This window comes from Triturus cristatus, chromosome 8, assembly GCF_964204655.1.
Source record: "Triturus cristatus chromosome 8, aTriCri1.1, whole genome shotgun sequence".
NCBI classification, from domain to species: Eukaryota; Metazoa; Chordata; class Amphibia; order Caudata; family Salamandridae; genus Triturus; species Triturus cristatus.
Genome location: NC_140591.1, coordinates 316,622,442 through 316,642,764, shown reverse-complemented (window position 1 = coordinate 316,642,764; position 20,323 = coordinate 316,622,442). Strand labels below are relative to the sequence as shown.

The 20,323-nt window shown below is 45.1% G+C and overlaps 1 protein-coding gene across 1 annotated transcript in view; it reads left to right on the top strand.

The window, feature by feature from the left end:
- MIPEP (mitochondrial intermediate peptidase) overlaps positions 1-20,323 on the top strand; it is a 596,799-nt gene that overhangs the window by 29,599 nt on the left and 546,877 nt on the right. The window contains exon 3 of the mRNA XM_085621596.1: positions 17,047-17,135. Within this exon, the coding sequence (XP_085477722.1) occupies positions 17,047-17,135 (89 nt within the window). The remainder of the gene's footprint in view (positions 1-17,046; positions 17,136-20,323) is intronic.

Here is a 20,323-nt window from a genome sequence, read left to right as displayed (position 1 = left end):
AAATCAGAGGGATGTACCGGCAAAAGCCTGAAGGCTGACTTGATGTCACATTTAGCCAATTCAGAATTCTTTTCTATGTCTCTTATTATTGCCAATGCTGAATCTATAGAAGCAAATTGGACCATGGAGTCTTCCCTTGCAATGAAGTCGTTGACGAAAAAACCTTGAGGCCATGCTAGATGTTGGATCATCCTGTATTCCACTTCTACTTTCTTAGGAACTACGCCCAAGGGGGAGACAATGAGATTATCTAGTGGCCAAACAGCGAACGGGCCTGCCATCCTCCCCTCTTTCACCACTGTTAGCAGTTTTTGTTTTAACTATGTGTGGAAATTAAGTTGCAGATTTTAAGTTTTGTGCAGATCTACGACATCTGGGCCCTTGGTAACCCAATTCGAATCCTTCCTTGAAGCCCCATTCTAAAACTGTCGCTTCTTGTGTGTCTGGATAGAATTTTAACCATTTACATAGTTTGTCCACCTTGACTGGAGTAAAAAGACCTTGTACCCAGGCTGAAAGGCAAGACCTCTTCCCCTATTTGGGAAACTGCCACCCCAATTTGATTGCTCCCCAAAAGATTGCATAACTGCATGTTTTCCTCCACACTTTGGGCATTCATGCTTATATTTGCAAGGGTTTTTTGCGCAGTAACCTTTATTGAAATTCCAGCATGCGCCGGATACCATAATTTGTGCTCTGTTCCAAGTGCCCACGCCCCCCAGGGTGGGTCTGCTCTGAAAGGGCCGATAAGGAACCGCTAAGCCGCTAGCCGTATGCATGGATGGGAGGACTTTGAGTGTCCATCCACTGAACCCAGAGTTCATTATCCCCCCCCCCCCCCCACGGTTTTTCAGGTATTAGCACTAATTTGACTCTAAACTTCTCGTCATAGTGTAACCATGTATAACACCTGAATTCTGTGGCAGCCTTCTGAATCGTATCCAGATACTTAAAAATTGACACCGACCTGTCAGGAAAGTTTTCGCAGTATACACTGGCGAAAATAAGAAAGTCTGATGTCCATGTGTCTATATCGATTGGCACCTTTGGCCTCCTTGCCAACTCCCACGCCTTTTCTTTTGAACCTTCTTTTGCCTGTATTTCTCTGTGTAATAGTTTAAATACATCAATAAACTCCCCTTTCCATATTTTCTCTTTCGTAGCTGTATTTAAATGGGCGCCCAGTGTCATGGACAACCCCATGTAAGGTAAACGTTTCATAGCTGATGTACTCTGAGCTTTAGCCTCTGTTTTAGTGTTGCTGTAAGAACTTATCGAAACTTTAACCCTGTCATCTGCTATCTCAACTTCTTTTCTTACCTGACTGCCTTTACCCTGACTTGTGACCTTAGAGTGTATGCTATCTGTACCAACGCATTTATCCAACCTCAAATGTTTTTTAACAAACTGTGTGCGAGTCTCACCTGGGTTTGTAGATATGCGGTCTTCAGTATAAACTCTTTTCTTCAACCCCTTGTTTTGATGTCTTAAACTGCCCTGATTGTTTTAGCTTTCTCTGTCCTGTGAAAATAAAGTCTGGAGACAATTTTAGTACATCCCCCCCTTTACCCTTATAGATTCTTGAAAACCTTTCAATATCACGCATTCATCCACAATTTCTCCCTTTTCCAATGATTCATTCTCATCATCTAGTAAATGCATGCCTACCACCCCGCTATTCACTGCGCTACCACCCCTCATACTACCACTTGGCTGTTCCCAATCTTCTATACCCCCATCATATGCTTTCCAGTTTATATCTTTTTTGTATTTAGAGGTTTTTTGTGTATCCAACGGCGTGGGGAATTTCGCTTGAAAATCGCCCTCCACGCAGCCTCTTATGTTGCAGGACGCAAGACACCTGACCGGAAAATCATTACCGCCCCTTCTTGTGCCTGGTGGTATTTCGCCCACGTTGCGTTGCAAAACGCTTGAATTTGCAACCGTACTATCTCTATTTTCTTTCAAGTTTAATAGCCTGCTTTCATTATTTATCGCCATCGGTATCCACACCCATTGTCCATCCGGTTCGTGTACACTGGAATGTTCAGCCTGACTAACAACATTCTTGTCAGGAATGTCCAACAATGAGTCACTGTTCTTATCTACATCTGTATTCATGGGAAAATTATACCTATCATGCATGATTTTCTGAAGATATACACAAATACCCTTGCAGGCAGTTGTTGATTCCTTTGCCGGTAAGAGTCGCCTTTTTAATGTGAAATTAGAGGAGACCGGCATCTATCATATGACACTTCACCTGACAATTCGATATTTTTAAACTGCTTTTTTAATTTTTTTTTATTTATTTCTTTTTTATTAAATATAAAAAGGTCTTTCTTCCCCACCACAAACAGTGGCTCTTGAAAAATAGGGCTTCGTATTTGCTGTGTTTGGCCACTAGATGGGGTATTTTCTTCAGTTTTTGGAGTTAACAGTTCTCTTTCTACAGGAAAGCCTCTTTTCTTGTTTACTTTCTTATTTTTGGTAGAAAAGGCCCTGTGCATAGCGCTGCCTGCCCCCCACCCCAAATTTTTATGTCCTACCTCTCCTCACACAGCAGCCAGTGCGCCATGGAGAATTCTCGAACCTGAGGCTCGCGCTGACAAGCGCTAGCCAATAAGAATTGCTGACCTGTCCCTGGGCCATACTAAGTGCAAGAAAGCTGCCCGGGGGTGGACAATCTGCGATTGCCACCCCCAGGAGCCCTCATTGTGCAAGGAGTCAAGTTAAAGCAACATGAAGATATAAGACTGACTGCTATCACTAGAAGAGTCTGCCCATGTTTGTGCCGTGCTGGGACAAGAATATGGCAAAGTAAATCCTGCTGATAGTGAGATGGGGCGACAGAAGGGTTTTATGACACGATGTTGTGGTCATCACAATTGGCCACCACTTGAATGATATCATAGTAGTTCTCAAAACTCAAGCAGCCGAGGGGTGTGCGAAATTTGTGTAATTTGCATTCGTGTAATTATGTGAAATGCAAATCCATCCTTTGATGCTATATTTTACAGTGAAATGCGTTCTCACATCAAGGACACATTTTGCACTAAAAAAGAGTGAAAAAACAGAATCAACGTAAACAGCTGCTCGCGGTCTGTTGTTCCAGTGTTTTCTAGGACATTTTTTACTTTGATCGGTGCATAATCAACACGACATAGCATAATGGTGCATTTTCCCGAATTTCACATAATGCGAAATTCCAGAAATTATGCAATTATTCTTACGCAATTAAAATGTCGCCCAGGTCAAAAGTAGACGTCTTTAAACAAAGAAAATTGTAAATTGCTCATTGTTGAAGATTGTTATTGACGCATGACAGGGTAAATATAACTTTTTTTCTCCTCACTATATGGAAGCTTTAACATCGACCTACAATAATACTCCATGCACGACATTGAAAAGCCACTTTCATTTCAAGCTAAGTATATATGTACTATTCCTAACTCCTCTCATACTTACTGGGGGAGATAAATGTTGGTAGAATTAAAAATTGCAGTTATATACTTGCCTTCCAATGACGTGGTAGTTCGATAATATAACCAACTGACCGGAATCCTGGCATTCTCCCTCTCATCTATTGTTTTACTGTTTTATGACTCTAAATTGTGCAAAATGTTGCTCAACTGTGAGTTAATTTGTAGTCCTACAGCACTACTACTGTATTTAGCCTATGATTGCAGGCTGCATAACTGTACATTGGATTTCAGTTGCTTCTGGAACAAGCATTGAAAATGCAATAGGTCTCGCCTTTTATTATGTTAAAGCCATTTGCTTTGCTATGCAATACCATTAGCAAAGCCAATGGCTATAACTTAATCTAAGGCGAGAACTATTGCATTTTCAATGCTTGTTACACTTGTTAACACTGTCCTGGCATATTTCCCTTTATAAGTACCAGTTTAATACCCACATACAGCATTAATGCATATTTACTGCCCGCTTTAGTTCCTAGTGCGTCAACAGCTCAGAGCCAGAATACTGAAAATAAATATTGCTAAAAAAACAGTTTATAGTGCAGTAACATGTCCCCACCGGAAGTGCAGCGAGGCTGCCAAAAAGCATGCGGCAGACATGCTACCCAAAGATTCTGAGAGACTGCCAAGCGCACCCTTCAGGAGCTGTCCACAGCGAGGACAGTGGGACTGACTTTAACAGCCCAGCCCACTAACAGCACCCACAAGGAGGGCAGCGAGGCTTCACCTGCCAAACCTTCTGACACCTCCCTTCACGGAGGACAGTGAGACCGCAACAAAACATACCCCAGTCCGCAGCCCACAGAAAGTTAAATGCGACTGCCATTAAGCGGCATTAAATCTGGCACACAACGAAAGGGCAATGAGGCTGCAAACAGTTAGCCTTGGGGGCCGCATGCTGTCACACAGCAGCCTGCACACAGCTGTCTCGGAGAGTGACGTACTGTCACCGGGCCACCTGTACACAGCTGTCAACAAAGAGACTAGTCTACGGGCAAAATTCATCCCGTGCACAAATGACCACATATGTCTGCTGACAGCCGAGCATGCAGCGGACAGGCGGACTGCCACAGAGCAGCCTCCTGACCACCGAGCACCCGGAGGACACTGAGACTGCAACAGAGCAGCCTCCTGACCGCCGAGCACGCGGAGGACACTGAGACTGCCACAGAGTACCTTGTAGTGCGTAGGACAGTGAGACCTCCACAGAGCAGTTTGTAGCGCGGAGGACAGTGAGATGCCACAGAGCAGCCTGCTGATAGCCAAACACAGTAAAAAACGATGCGCACCTGTATGACAGCTGACACTTGATATACCACTCACCGAGAGTAATGCTGCCACCCTGCCACTGGCACCCGACTGCCCTCCAGAAAGACAGTGCCAGGCAGATTGCCACGGCACACCCATAGAAATGAGTCAGAAAAACATCCAAAGCGATGTCTACGGATTTAAGCGATGGTTTTATCAATGCAAATAACAAAAAAACAAGCGAACACACAGACCAATCACATTAAGCACGCCTCCGCCACCCACACACTTCCCCTCCATAAACTGAGCCTCCATTACAATGACCCACGCACAACTGTGCTTACACAAAAAGAGCACGCGTGGTCCAGGTACAGCTTTTTTTCCTTCGGCCTGCGCTCACCCAGTACCACCACTCCATCACTAGCAGCAACACAAACATGCTCATTAGTATCCATCCCTTTTCCAGCAGCACCTAATCACCAACCAAAATCTCGCTACTCTTTCCAAATCCCCTCACGCACAGCCTGTCAACCCTCGTCACTGACACACTTCCTTAACACCAATTCTCTCCCCCGCACACACCCAACAACAACATAAGCCTCACAGACACAACCCTATCCAACACCCAGCGAACCCCTCGCTGACGCCCGAAAAGGAGCGGGACCCCTCTCCAAAGTTCAGGCGGACGCCGCGCTATGCAGGATATTATACGGCAAATGTTGGCGGTGCTTCCCAGGGCTGTGTTTGTTGGAGAGAGCGAGACAGGGCCAGGGACATCAGCAGCTCACCGCTGTCCACGCGACAGGGCAGGAGGGACACAGGAAGTTCAGCATGAGACGGGGACCCAGCGAACCCCTTGCCGATGCCCGAAAAGGGGCGGGACCCCTCTCCAGAGTTTGTGTGTTGTTCAGCACATAGGGTTGCTATTTTGCCCAACATTTCATACTCCTGGACTCGCTAACTTATTCTCTCCTCTTTTTTTGGCTGTCGTTGCTTGTGAATAAGCACTCAGTTCGAAATCTGTGCTCCACATTGTTTTTTTTGTTTTTTTGAAAAACTTTCTATTGAGTTATAACACACCACAGTTTGGTACAAAGCCAGCAGTAAAGTAAAACTAAATATCCACAGTTCACATTGCAGTGCCTCAGAATGAGCCTCTTAGGTTCACCTCACTCAAGTCAAAACATCAAGCATCGCCCCATAAAGTCAGTCAAAGGCAGCCCTCAAAGGCTGGACATGGTTTGAGATGTATCCCTCTATGCTCGGCCCAATCTTTCCAGACTTTATGATGTTTCTGTGGACAACCCCTGGCTGGGTATCCTGGATGTTCCAAGCCCATGCATTAATCCATGCCTCTGGCCCACCCAGCTATGTGTGGGGCTACGGTATCTTTCCAGGCCTTTGCAATGTCACGCTTGGCTATCAGCAGGCCCAACCAGAGAAGCACCCTCTTGCAGCTGTCTCCCCCTATGTCTTCTGTGATGTGTAGAAGGATACATTTTGGGTCCCTAGGGATTTTCCAGCCCAATAAGTTTTCCAGGGTCTCCAATATCCCCTCCCAAAAGTGTGATAAGGCCTGACAGCGCCAGAATTTGTGTAACAGGTCTCCTGCAGCGTAACCACAGCACAGGCAACTTCTCAAATCAATCAGCCCCATTTTCTGAACAGCCATGCACTCATGAGGTATGTGCGATGCTTTAGTTTGAGTTGAATCAAATGGAACTGAGGGGCTATTGCCGCCCCTCTAGGTGCAGCCACCGCTTCAGTCCAGTGCTCGTCCTCCAGGGGCCCCAAGCCCTGTATCCACGCCTCCCTCACCCCAACCATGAAATCCAGTTGATTGCGCAACAACATCTGGTAGATGACAGATAATTTGTGGTCTTTGATGTCAGTGAGCAGGACTTTTGCCTCTAGGGAAGAGTATTCGGCAATGACCACTTTTTTCAACAAGTATGGCGTGAGTGCGTGTCAGAGCTGAAGGTAAAAAATAACTGGGTGCAGTGCATGTGATACTCCATCTGCCGTACCTCAAACGACTTGAGGGACCCATTATGGAGCACGTCTCCCAGGGGCGATATAGCGATAGTGACCCACTGAGTGAAACCATGGAGTGCCGCGACCTGCAGGAGTCTAGTCCCCTCTACATAGCGGAGTTTCCAACGTGAACCTGCCCACCCATCCCATGGCCTTCACTGCCGCTGGTGCAGATCGGAGCTTCTGAATCTCCTCTACTTCCACGGACGGAGTGATTTCACAGTCACACGCACACACACACACACCACACGCTGGTGGGGCCCATAACACCAACATACATCCTACCACTCTATCCGTGCCATGTATAAGGGAAACACTTTTCTATACCTAACCAATCTGCATGTACCCTGAGGTCAATGAGATCAACTAGTTGCTATAGATTTGGTGATACAACTTAACACTCTAAATATTCAATAAACATGACAATAAAATATCCACCCGTCACAGTAATTCAAACAGAATATTGTTTATCTAAAAATTGTAAGAAAAGCCAATTAAATTCAAGATCATTTTTTCCCATATTTACCTATTCTGGCTAAAGTCGTTTTCTAAGTCAGAACTGGTCCTCAGCAAATAGTTAAAGATTTCTAGCCGTCATGTAGAGTCACCGTCCTCTCCGTCAGCGTCGGGACCTCTGATCATTGGTTCGAGAAGAAGTGGCGCTAGACCTCTCTAGTCTACTAATATTTATACCAAAATTTACATTCCAAATGTTGCAAACATAACTTTCAAAACAGTCGATTGGCGGAAATTATGTCGTCTTGGTACATTAAGCTACACCATTAGATTTTCTCATGTATTGATAGTTTCAAATTCTGAATAGAAATTAGAAGTCCATAGCTAATTTGTTACTTCTACGGATGTCTCTTTAGGATAAAATGTATCTCATCCATGGGACCATTATAAGTTCATCAGGTCTGATTTAAAGTTGCAACAATTCTTCACGTTCAGGGGCATCTGGCAACACTCCCAGATTTGTCGTCATGTTCATGGCTTTTCAGTTCAATCAGAGGACAGGGTCGCAGTCAGCGCAAAGCCTCTTTTCATATTTTCATCTACTCGAATGCAGGCTGCGGGTGGTGGCCATTTTACAGCAGGCCACAATGGTCAACTTAAGCGAAGAAAACACAAAATCATAATTACTACATGGAAATGATTATACAGTGTTATTCCCCTGCTAATACCCTTATGTGTATGTATTTATCTAGCCATTTGAGACATCAAAAGCCATTAATACATGTTTGTTATAAGCGCAAAACACAATAACATCACATATGCAACATCTATTACTGTCAATTTGCTCACCAACTTAGTTCACTTATTATTTTAGCCATGCAATTGCAGTCCCACGTGTAATTCTTCTGTTAATAAGGTTGGTTAGACAAGACTCGACAAACCTTTAGTAATTACTAATTAATCAGTAGTACTTTTAATAATGATATACGAAAATGAAACAGGTATTTGGTTTAAAAGTAAAAACCCTGCTCCAGCACCGCCACCCTGATAGACAGTACCACCTGCGTGCAGGAGGGGCAGGGAACGCGGGGCTCCTCCACCCTTTAGTAAGGGTGAGAGATTGCTTTGGTCCATAACCCATCACTCTACTGCGTACGCCGATTCTCTAAACCACCCCCGAACTACCAGTCATTAATCGCCAAGAGGTCGGCTGCTGTGTAGTATAACAGTAGATCTGGGATTTCTAAACCGCCCTCAAAGGTAGGCCTGCATATCCTCCACAAATCGGTGCAGGTCTGCCTGAGGGGCTAAAGTATCAGGACCATAGAGCCTCTGCTAGTACCCAGTAAAGACCTCCGGAATGGCCTTGCTGCCCGTTTCGTGTGAACTGTCGTCTGACTCGATGTAGGCTTTAGGAGCACTAGTGGTGTCAGCGGTGCAAAACCAGTACAGCGTTTTGCTTGCCTTGTCCCCCATTAGTAGACGCAGCTGCACGTAAGCATCCAGGCCTCTTGCATAAGTTCCTGCCAAAGCAGTGTTTGAGCGTGTAGGGAGTCCGGCAAGATTGTGTCCTCCGCCATAGCTATGTGGCGCTGTTCAAGCTCGAAGACCCCAGACTCGAGGTGCCCCACCGTTTGCTGTGATCGACCCGTTTCCCTGTATTATAGCTGATAATTTCACCACACTGGGTGACCTTGAGGGCTTCTCAGCGAACACCCGGGGAGTCTACTGACCCGCAGTTTTCTTTCAGGAATTGCTAACTCATATGTCAGCAGGCCTCACGAAACCCCTCGCTTTGGAGGCTCCAGCGCTTCGTGCGCCACCCCGCCACAGGCCGTCTCGGCCCCCAGGCAAAGTCCAGCAGTATCTGCAAGTGGTCCGGCAGTCCTCTCGCCAATATTTGGACAGTGAGTACACAGTGGCTGTCCCACCTGGGAAAGAGAATGTAGTCAAGATGGGAGAAGGACCTATGTGCTCCAGAATAAAAGGTGTAGAAGTGTTCCTCGGGGTGGAGCGCCCTCTACACGTTGAAAAGGACACGTTCTGTAGGAAAGTGGAGAGGAGTTTCGGGCCAGCCCCCACCATGTTTGAGGCGGAAGAGTGGTACGGACCAGCGTTACTAATCTCATTAAGCCCCCGCATCCACGGGCCTCTGGGCTCTCCGTAATGAGGCGGCCCAGTGTCCCCACGAACCTGGAGGTGAGAGACTGGGGAGCATAAGCACAAACGAGAAATTGGAGAACTCTGTAGGGTGCCAGTTGCTGCCGCAAAGCATCCCAGGGTGGCATGCCACACCTTGGACACCAAGAGAAGACTACGGCTACGGATCAGGATGGCAACCCCCCTGGAGCACCAGTGGAACCCCGAGTGGAACACCTGCGAGTACCCCCTGTGAGCTAAAAAGGGGCAGAGTGATTTCCCATAAGATGCGTCTCTTGGAGCATTGAGATATCGAGGTTAAATTTGTGGGCTATCTTCAAGAGGGGCCCCTCTCTTAAACTTGTCTAACATGCCATAAACATTCCACGAGAGGACGCTAAGCTTCTTCAAAAGAGTATGTTTCTGTGAGTCATTTCAGTCATTTGCCCGAGGTAAGAGCAGCTCAAGTGACGATGCGTGTGTTCTTAGTGCGTGTCAACTGTGTGACTTCTGAGTGAATGTGTCTAGGCGTACCAATGCTGGGTCGAAACAGAACCCTTCCTCACCACCTACCCCTCCACTTGCCCAACTCCCACCCCATACTTTGCCAACTAGAAGTACCTGTTGTGCTGCATCCAGGAGCAGTAGCCAACTGGGCTAACCTGAGATGTGTATCTTTCCTGGCGTGCAAACCCCCGTCCAAATCACCCTGCAACACCCCTTCACCAACCCAAAATAACACAAAACCATAAAATAAAACTGTTCAGGGCTTGGATTACCAGCTATCCCGAGCCACACCACACCTTCCCAACAACATGTACATGCACTTGCCAAGTCTATGCAAAACCACTTACGATGAGAGTTCCTGTGAGGGCAGTAGCAAGCCAGAGTCCGCCGCCTTCTGCAAAAGTGTCATATCTGCTGCTCTGGGCACTACCCTCGCAGTAGACACCTCCAACTCCAGAGAGCAAGCCCGGCGCTCGTGACGGCGAGTCCTGCGCCAAGGAGCTGCGTGTCAGTCAACCGAAGGGTTCCCCTCTTCTCCCACTCTTCCAACCCCCTCTCCCTTCCCTCAGCAAGATGGGGCCACCACTATGTAGGTTGGGTTGCTCCTCCATCTAGTCCCAGGCCACTTCCGGCGTATTGAAAAACAAGGTCTTATCTTGGAGACTAACTTTCAAGTGGGCCGGGAATAGGAGAATGTATTGAATGTTCATGGCTCTAAGTTTTTGTTTCACTTCCTAGAAGGACCTTTTCTGTTGTTAAACCTTCAGAGTGTATTCCGGGAAGATCATTACCAGGAAGGACTGGAACACCAAGGACCGAGTCCTACGTGCCGCCCAGAGGACGATGTCTCGATTTTGCTTAATTAAGTATCCGGGCTATGAAGAGGCGGGGCGCCCACCAAATGTTTTGCAATTAGAGTTCTGTGTGCCCTCTCTATGATAAAGCAGGCTGAGACCTCTGAGAGCGGCACCCACCTCCTAAGCCAGTCCGAGATGAGCGAGGTCGGCGTGGTTCCTTCCACACCCTCTAGGATGCCCACAATCCGCAAGTTATTGCGTCACGATCGTCCTTCGTTATCCCCCACCTGGGCCTCCAGAATGCTGACTAAGTGTGGTAGGGAGGAGAGTCAGAATTAATACGACTTGATTGTATCCTCAGTTTGAGAGACTGTGCCCTCCACCTCCATGACCCTGTCCACTGTATTCCAGAGGTCTTGTTGGATCGGGACAGGTCTACATTCAATTCCCCAATTTTTCCTTGAGGTCTTGGATCGCCTGCAGAATAAAGGACTTCTGCATCCCCACTGAGCATGTGTCTCCTCCACCCGCTGCACCAGCATCCTCCGCCAGCACTGCCTGTTTAGAGTACTTGTCAATTTTCTGTTGCACTGTGGGGATGGAGGGCTTGTTTCACGCCATGATGGGGGAGCCAGAAAGACTGTGGGGGGATGATAGTCCAGCACCGGGGGGCAAGAATTGCAGTCCACACCCCGCACTGCCAGGATGTTATTTCCCCAGCAGGGGCTACCAGTGAACCACCCGGCACCCCTCTCTACACGCCCATCTCCTCACCAGCCCACGTCCACTCCGGACCTCCCCTTCACCACCAGGATCGCAGCAGGGACAGCTGTGTGGAGCCTGCCACAGATCGCAACCTCCTCAGGATGTACCCAGGTGGACAACAATGGCACCTTCATCCCCCTCCTGGCTTGCGCCACTGGGTTTGATCTCCTCAGGGGTCGGACCATGGGCGCCATGCAGCTCAGTAGTGCCACCAAACGTGGCTAGCTTTGTGGGGCAACTTGTCCTCCAAGACGTTTGGGGGCAAGGAGCACCGGGGTATGGGCCTGTCAGAGTTGCTCGCAAGGGCATCCAGGGATCACTGCCACCTCTTCCGTGGTGGCGCTGATGGAAGCGGCAGACAATGGTCAAAGCAGAGCCCTTTGCCTATCTCCTGAGGAGGACGCCTATGCCTGGGGGCCGGCCGGTGCTCCTCAGGGCCCAGCCACTCACCTCCGGATGCGCCCCTGCCTCATGGTATCAGGGCAAGCATCGGGCCAGGGTTCGTGGGGCCCACTCCAGTGTGGGTCTGCATCACGGTTACAGCCTTCGGGGCCGCAGGCCGTGGTGAAGAGGGCCTGGCATCCAGCAGCATAGGACCAGGTGCAGTATCGGGCCTACCGCCTCCGCTCCCAGGGGAACCTCATCGCCCCAGATGATGGCACCACTGACAGTGGTGTAGCGGCGTAGTCCCAACCTCTAGCCAGCAAGGCAATCTTCTCTGGTAGCGGCTTCGGCGAGTGCGGCTCATCTTGCTGCACACCTAGCAGCCCACCCGGCCATCAGTCGGCGCCTCCTGCCACCTCCATTCGTGGTCCGCGCCAGGTCTAAGCAGTAACCGGCAGTTGCCTCTTTAATGCCGTAGACAACGGATCGACCTGGGATGGATCTCCCCGGGGATTGGGGGTTAAGGTCAGATCATTTGCGTGGTATGGCAGAGCTCTCTTACAGAGCGTCCACAATTGCCATACTTCCAGTGACAGTGCCCACTGATTGCATTCCAGTGCCCAAGTGGCTGGAGTTACACTTGGCACCATCACAAAGAAAATCATGGCGACTCTGGAAACAGCATGACTTCAACAGCCTGACTGGAGATGAGGTTTAGCTGCACTGACATGTTGTATCTGCATTCCTCTGAAAACCGATTGGATGAAGTTCGAGATCATTTACACACAATGCCAGACTAGAGCCTAGATCTATTGCATTTTACTAAGCCTAATGTAGAGTTAGAGGAAACATGTAGGCACAAGAATATCAGACTTTTGGGAATTCTTGAGACTGCTGAGCAGAAAGACATGCTGGGCTTTCTGTTAGACATAGTTTCATGCCTGCTAGTGATGACACTCTCTTCCCTGTTAGAATGTCAAAGCGCCCACAGGATCTGTCTTGTATTGCAAACAAGACCTCACCAAAGCCCTTTATTTCCTGAGACACCAGCAGTGGAGATCAATAAAAAGGTCTTTTCAAGTCTAAAAGGCAGGCAATCCACAAATCTGTCAAGTTTCTAGCTGCATACCCTTACCTTACAGAATGGGTCCTAAATTTAGGCCTTTTCAAATCTTCCATGATGAATATTACTATGAATGGCAAAGCTGGAGAATTCTTTTACACTGGAGAACAGGAAACTTTCCTGTTTTTTGTGGATCCTACTGATTTGGAATGGTTAACAGATTTTAAGAACCGAGACCAAGAGAATTGCCAGGGTCCACTAGCAAACTACATTGAGCAGGACTTAAAGAAGTAACGCAAATATGGTAGGAAGTAGTGAACAGTCAGAAGCTGATCGACAGTCCCACTATGTCACACCCACATTTGCGCCTAACTTTCATTGTCCTTGGATAACTACTGCTGTCTCTCAGGCAACAGCCATCCAATTGCTGTGAAGATGAACACCTCACACAGGTTTTCCTACTCTGGCAAACACACCAAATACCCGCCATGTAGATACTCCTACTGTTCTTGAACTTCATGCACAACGTTTATGTGAAAGGTGGGTTGCAAACTCCTTTGTCTAAATTCCATGTCCAACTTGGCACGAGCGGCAAGTTGTGATTTTGGCTCTGCTCATTGTTTGGCCTTGGATCACTCAGACTGCCCAAATGAGATCTATTCACCCGCTTCCCTGATTTCTTATGTTAGCTTGCTTTGATTGGTTGTCTCCAGTCTATGAATGTTTGCTGCCCCGAGGAAGGCTCCAGGGATTCAGCTGCTGGGGTTGAAACGTCACTAACAAGTTTAGTGCCAGATACTACTGAAAATTGTGCAATTTCATGTTCAAGACTGTCCCAACTGGTTGAGTATCAGTAGTTAGGAGTATGTTAAACCATGTACATTTATTGTATTTATTGCCTAACTAAACTATGTACTTGCAGTCTACATCTGAAACCATTTTTCCTATTTGAACAGGGGTGTGGATTTTTTTTTTGATAATCAATTTTATTATTTTGAAAAGCAAATAAAGTGACAGCACATACATTACGAAGTAATGCGAAGTCCGCCTACAAGAGGCATTATAAACCACAGCCGTAGTAATAATATTCAGGCGAGCCCTCGAAACTGAAGAGCAATATATGGATACTGAGAATGTACGTGGAATAGGTTTAATACAATCCATTTAACCATTTGCCCCAGACCCTGTGAAATTTCGCTGGGCATCCACGTGCCTCGAATAGGGGTTTCTCCTGAGCAGTGCACCAATCTACGACTCAACGCCATTTTCGTAAGCTAGGGGGATTGACCTGTGCCCAGGCCGCCGCAATATCACGTTTGGCCACCGTGAGAGCCGTCCCAAGAAATTGCTTATCTGCCCTAGAACCATCCAAGCCGTCTAACACTCCAAGGAGGAGACATAGGGGATCATGGGGGACCCGCCAGCCCAAGGTCTGTGTAAGTTCAGATTCCACCCCAGACCAGAACGGGGTGAGATTAGGGCACGACCATACCATATGATAGAAGTCTGCCGGCGCTTGGCCACAACGTGTGCAGTCCGGGGAGGGGCGCAGCTACGCTGTATGTAGATGCACTGAGGTGAGATATGCAGTATGTAGGTAATAGAGTTGAATGAGGCGGAGTTTAGAGGAGGTCGTAAGGTTTTTGGGAGCCATAAGGGCGTCGCACCAATCCGCCTCTTCCAGGGGACCTAGCCATCCCTCCCAGCGGGCCCGGAGCGAGGCCAAAGTGGTCGGACCATTGTTAGGGGTGTGGAATTTAATGAAATATCTACTTGTCCATGGGGCAGGGTGCTTCATAAATCTACTTGTCCTGTAACAAAATCCACTTGTCCCTTTGGTGCCATGTAGTGTGGCGACAAATTATGGCAGCAATCTCATTATATAAGAGCTCTGATATAGCCTCTCTGATTATGCCAGGGCTCATACCATAGTAGTGTTTGAATACTTGCAATCCCCTTATGTTGCCACGTTTCTGCAGATCTACATACTGGGGCTGAAGATAGTGGTAAGCAATAGTTCCAGGATTAGAATACCCTTTTGAGTCTGTGCAAACCTACTAACTCGCATGTTTTAAGGGTTTTCAACAGCTCTTCTCAAATCTTTTCCCATACTGAGAAATGTTGGAAATTTACACCTGATAATGGCAGACGTAAACCTTCTTCCAGAGTTGTGAAAAAGGTGGTTGGAGGGAAAGTAAACTTGCAAACACTCAGATTTTCGCATGAGCAACTCTACACATGCATATTTGCTCATGCTAAAATGCAGTTCACAAATATTTTGTAGGAGTAATATTTCTTGTCCTACTTCTGTAAATTCTTGGGCATTCACGAAAGCTGTATAACTGCACTTAATACAAGGTCATATACCATAGGTGCACTTTTGAGACTTTCTTCTATAATTGGGCCCCTAATTTGGTCTGGCGTTGACCATGACCTTTTGCGTTTATTAAAATGCTGTCTCTCTCTCTCTGTGTTGGCTGGCTTCACTGTGAATGACAGCATTCTGCTCTTTCAGAAGGACCATATCAGCACACAAAATAGTTCTGTTCAGTGCCAGTAACTACTGTGGCAGTGTGTGCTTTTTGTGACCAAAAACAAGTTTTGATTTTGCCATTGTTTGTTATAATGGTGAGGGCCTGGCAGCTTCCAAACTAATAAGGTTTTACGAAAACCGTGCCAAAACAAGTCACACATTGACAAAGCTAAAAAGCTGACCACCAATTTCAGACCTACTGGCTTTGCCACTGCTTGTTTATTTTTGTTTCCCATAATCTTATTGCAACTGGTAACATTGATTTTCCATTAGGAATATTTTTGGGAAGTACTAGCATGCATCAACACATGTTACAAAATGATGCTGCAAAGAAATGGTACCTGAAATTTTACAGTAGTTGAGCAAAATGTTTTTTTTCCAGCTATCATATTTTTATCAACTTTTTATTTTGAACGCAAAGAATCATCAGTCTTGCTTTCAAGCTTTTGCAAATATTTGCATCAAACTGGAGAGCATTCAGGAAGTATTATACATAGCCTCATGGCTAAACTTTGAAAACGTGTATACACATTTTTATACTGGAACCACTGTCAGTAGTGCAGTCAGAGCTTACAACATTTACTTAAAACGCTCACCCTAATAATAACGGCTTTCAATTAATGAACCATAAATACAAGTTTGAACAGCTTTAACGTGGACAAAAATATAACCTTAACTGCAGACAGTGCCCTTTCCTGGTCCATAATGTAGCACTGCAAACTGGCAGCCAAAGGGTTTGTGCTGTAGGGGGTTGGGCCTACTTGTCCCAAGGACAAAAAAACACAAGAAAACTTGTTGCCCTTGACCCCAAACAATATGTCTTGGGCGTCGGTCGATAGGAATTCCACATCCCTGTTTGAAGGCATTTTGAATTTTGTGTTGACCATGTCTACTATTGGATATGATGCTGTGCAGTCTTCCATAAGTACTGCTTATGAACCATTCCAGGGAAGACCATGTTTTATTATTTCCATCCACACGTTACTTATGCAGTATGTGTTTACCAGCCTGTAACTAAGTTGATGGCCTAAGTGTGCATCTGATAAAGCGCACTTATTGTCACTGAAATGTGTTGGTGCTACACCCCGGTGCCCTAATATACCAGTTATCACTGCTGGTGGACCTAACCATAGATATGCAAATTTATAAGGTACTTTTTAATTTACGGCTCAACCAATTGTGACCTACTTTTAATCTATTCCCTTTTTTTGTATATATGTACCTTTTAAACAGGCTCCCAAATGACCTCAATCTATCCACCACATTGACACAACTCTTTACAAGTTGCTTGGTTAGAAAGGCATAAATTCGTAGCTTGGTATCTCTGACCCGTTTTTTGTCATTTTAAACTTCATATGGGTTCCTTGGAAAGTGTGAGTCACTTCAGTTCTTTTCTGAATTCCAGCCCTCCTCCTTCCCCCGCCCCCACTGAGAGAGAGAATCGAATTGCTAACTTAACCTATTGGAAAATTTTAATTTTAAATTTTTTAGAGGGGTGGGGGGAGTTTTATATAACGCAAACTTGACCCAAAGATATCGGAATGCTTTAGATGAGCACCAGTTGCATTACAGACGGACACATTCATTTTTTGTCTTTAACGAAAAGAAATCAATAGTCTTTTTCTGTCCTTTTCCTAGGCTGATTTTGTAAAAGCAGCACACCCAGACCCTGCTTTCAGAGAAGCAGCTGAAGATGCGTGTAGAAGCATAGGCACTATGGTTGAGAAGTATGTTTATATATTTTTTTACTATTAGTGGATATCATTGTTAAAACGTGACTGCATTTTTTTGTGCCAGCTCCTCAAATGGAGGGGAAAAACTTGATTGTCTGTATGTATTTTGCAAAGTAGCAGAGTTGATTCTGTTGACAGTTGACCTGCTTTTCTTGGTTCTATCGATCATCATTGAACTGAAATTAAACTATCCATTTCTTTGTGAAGCATTTTATGGTATAGGTACAGATGTGAGCAGTTTGTACTTGAGAAGTCAAGTGTCTGTTTTTCAAAAAATGCAAAACTCTCTTCTAATACAATAGTTGGTGTGTCGAACTTTCCATTTATTCTCAAAAGCACATTTTGGCAATAAGCTTTCTTGAAAGAGCAGTTTGAGAAGAGCATAGAAGTCTAAGAAGTCCACATACTGTGGCAGGTGCTTTACCCAAGTATATTCATGGATGATGGCAGATAACTCAAAGATCTGGAATATGGTTGATTGATCTGTACTAAATTTCACCTGGAGTAAGCCAAGGATCTACTGCCCTCTCAGTAGTCTTCGATATATATGAGTATCAACTAGCAACCGAGCATTGTCTCTCTGGCTCATTAGCCCACTTATTTTGCTTGATATGTTGTCTTTTTTTATTTTGAAAGGTTGACCGTAACATTGACTAGGAAGTGTGATATTAATATAGTAATTCCTGGAAACTGAATACTGTTAGTGTCCTGCACTTGTTTTGACAAAAGGAAAGGGTTTAAACATCAAGTCACCATATTCTTCATGAAATGCCAGATTTTCATTATTCACAAGTGGCCTAATCAACACCTATCGATGGGTGCAAGGATCAATGAGGCATGGTTACAAAAATATATGGACCCAGTAAGCTCATGAGTGCCCTAAATTGACTTTGACTCCTCAAAATCTTTCTCTTGCAGTTCGAGAATTGCTCTACATTTATACAGTTTGCAGCATATTCTAATGTTGTCTTTTTTGTCCTGTGGCCCTTTGGATTAGGGTTCATGCTTTAGATTGTCAATCCTAACTTTTAATCACATGCTTTGTTTCACAGTTTTCATTAAACAAGACAATTAGATATATTTCTTTTTATCAACCTGCTGTCTTCAGTTTCTTTTGCCAAGTTCCCAGCTTGTAGCTAACTCCTGGGAAGGGGAATTGCTTAACACCTACAGCGATGACTGATATTGGTTTCGTCTGGTGTGTAATTCCATTAATCCTGTGTTCATTTTACTAGTTTTCTTATTAATTTCCCTCTATTTAGGCAGCCCATCGCACCAGTAGATCTTAATACATCAAAGATTTTCCAGTCTCTGTGTAGGTTGGGAATGGGAGTGAGATTGTCCTCCCGTTTAACCTTCGCTTCAGTATGCAAGGAATTTTGTTAGCTCAATTGACACACTTTTCCATCAAAAAGTAATCATTTGCACTATTTGTGTATGTGGCATTGTGTACTGGTATTTCTTTATTCCAACTTTCAAATGTGTAAGCTGTAAATGTAGGACTCTGATGCATTCATTTTTAGACACTATCCTCTGATAGGTAGGTTAAATTTGCAATTACAAGGACTCTTTTGTTTTCCCCATCTCTGAGATACTTTCTCATCAATCTGATTTGCTCATCCATTTCCTCATTGTGGCTTCACATTAAGCACAAAATACCAAGGACTGTTTTCTGTGTGACTGGTTGCTATGTTACTTTGTGTACTGCATGTACTGGAACTCTACCACCATCCTCGTCTTAGCAGAGTACTGTGTATTTCTCTTTTAATAAAGTTGACTTTCTAAATTTGTTCATAGTTGCTTTCTCAATGTTTTGTTGGGCTCTGCACTTCAGAAACCTTGGGCACTTCCAGAATGCTTACTTAATTTATTTAGTGAAATTGAGATGGCCCATAAACCCTTAGGGTGCTGGTGTTTGTACTTCTTGTAGTGCTAGTTTTTCATAACTTTTCAGGAAGTTTTTCTAGAACTCAGTTACTCCATCAATTCTGAGGAGAGAATGATTAGTTCTCGAACTATAAATATCTAGGCACTTATTCTTTTACAAAGTAAGCACTGCAAGTGACCCATCAAGACTGAGAGAGCATTATGCACCAAGCAGTTTGATGATGCAAAATTCAGCCCACATGAAGCTATTTAAGGCTAAGAGAGTTGTATCGCCTCTCACATATGAGCAATATGTGGCATTTCCTCTGCTGGAGGATCATCGCCTCTTCGATAATACTGACCCGGTTAATAATAATGATGATGATGACTATTGGAATGCTCCACTGACTGACAGGATTGTAGATCCAAAGGACAATTGACAAGATTTTTAGATGTATCCTATCCGACTGAAGACGACTCATGATGATCCATTTGATGTTCTTTTTTTGATTTCAAAAGAATTTATTATTTTAAGGGAGTAAAAACAAGCATAGAATACAATCAAGAATGATACAAATGATATCAGCTAAACAACATTCAATCTGGTAAAATGAGAGTTAACACTAAAAAACACCTTACAAAGTTCATTAATCTGGAAGTATCAGAGGAATGCATTGAATAAGGAAGAATCAATGAATAATCAGGAGTCGTGTTTATCAAAAGTATCATCATCATATATTAACTTGGGGATGAAGGGAAAGAAAGGAAAGAAAGCAAAGACAGAAAAAGATAGAAGAAAAGAAGAAAAAAGACAAGACAAGATGAGAAAAGAGAAGAGGATATCCAAAGGATTCACCCAACAACAACACCATCATTAATCAGCCACATCAAAAGGGGTATTGAGCCACCAAACCCTCTGAGGCTCTTTGCATGTACGTATCTAGAGCCAGCCACACATAATTAGATATAGACGGAGAAAGGTGAGCATGATCAACTGACGTATGAGCACTACGCAGAAAAGAAACCCATGCCCACCAAGTATGATAAGAGACTGAAGAAAAAGATTTCCACTCCATGAGAATTACCTTAACTGCAATAGATAGTAAAAGATCCAATAGTTGTAATTCCATGGCATCTAAGGGCAACGGGACCGAGGCAGCCAGCGGACCTAGAAGAATTAGTGGAAAAGAGAGTTGAAACTGAATATCGAAGATAAGCATGAGGTGTTTGTGAACTAAACCCCAAAAGGGTTGGAGAAGAGAGCAGTCAAAAAACATATGTTGGAAATCACCAGGTGCAAGCCCACAACTCCAACA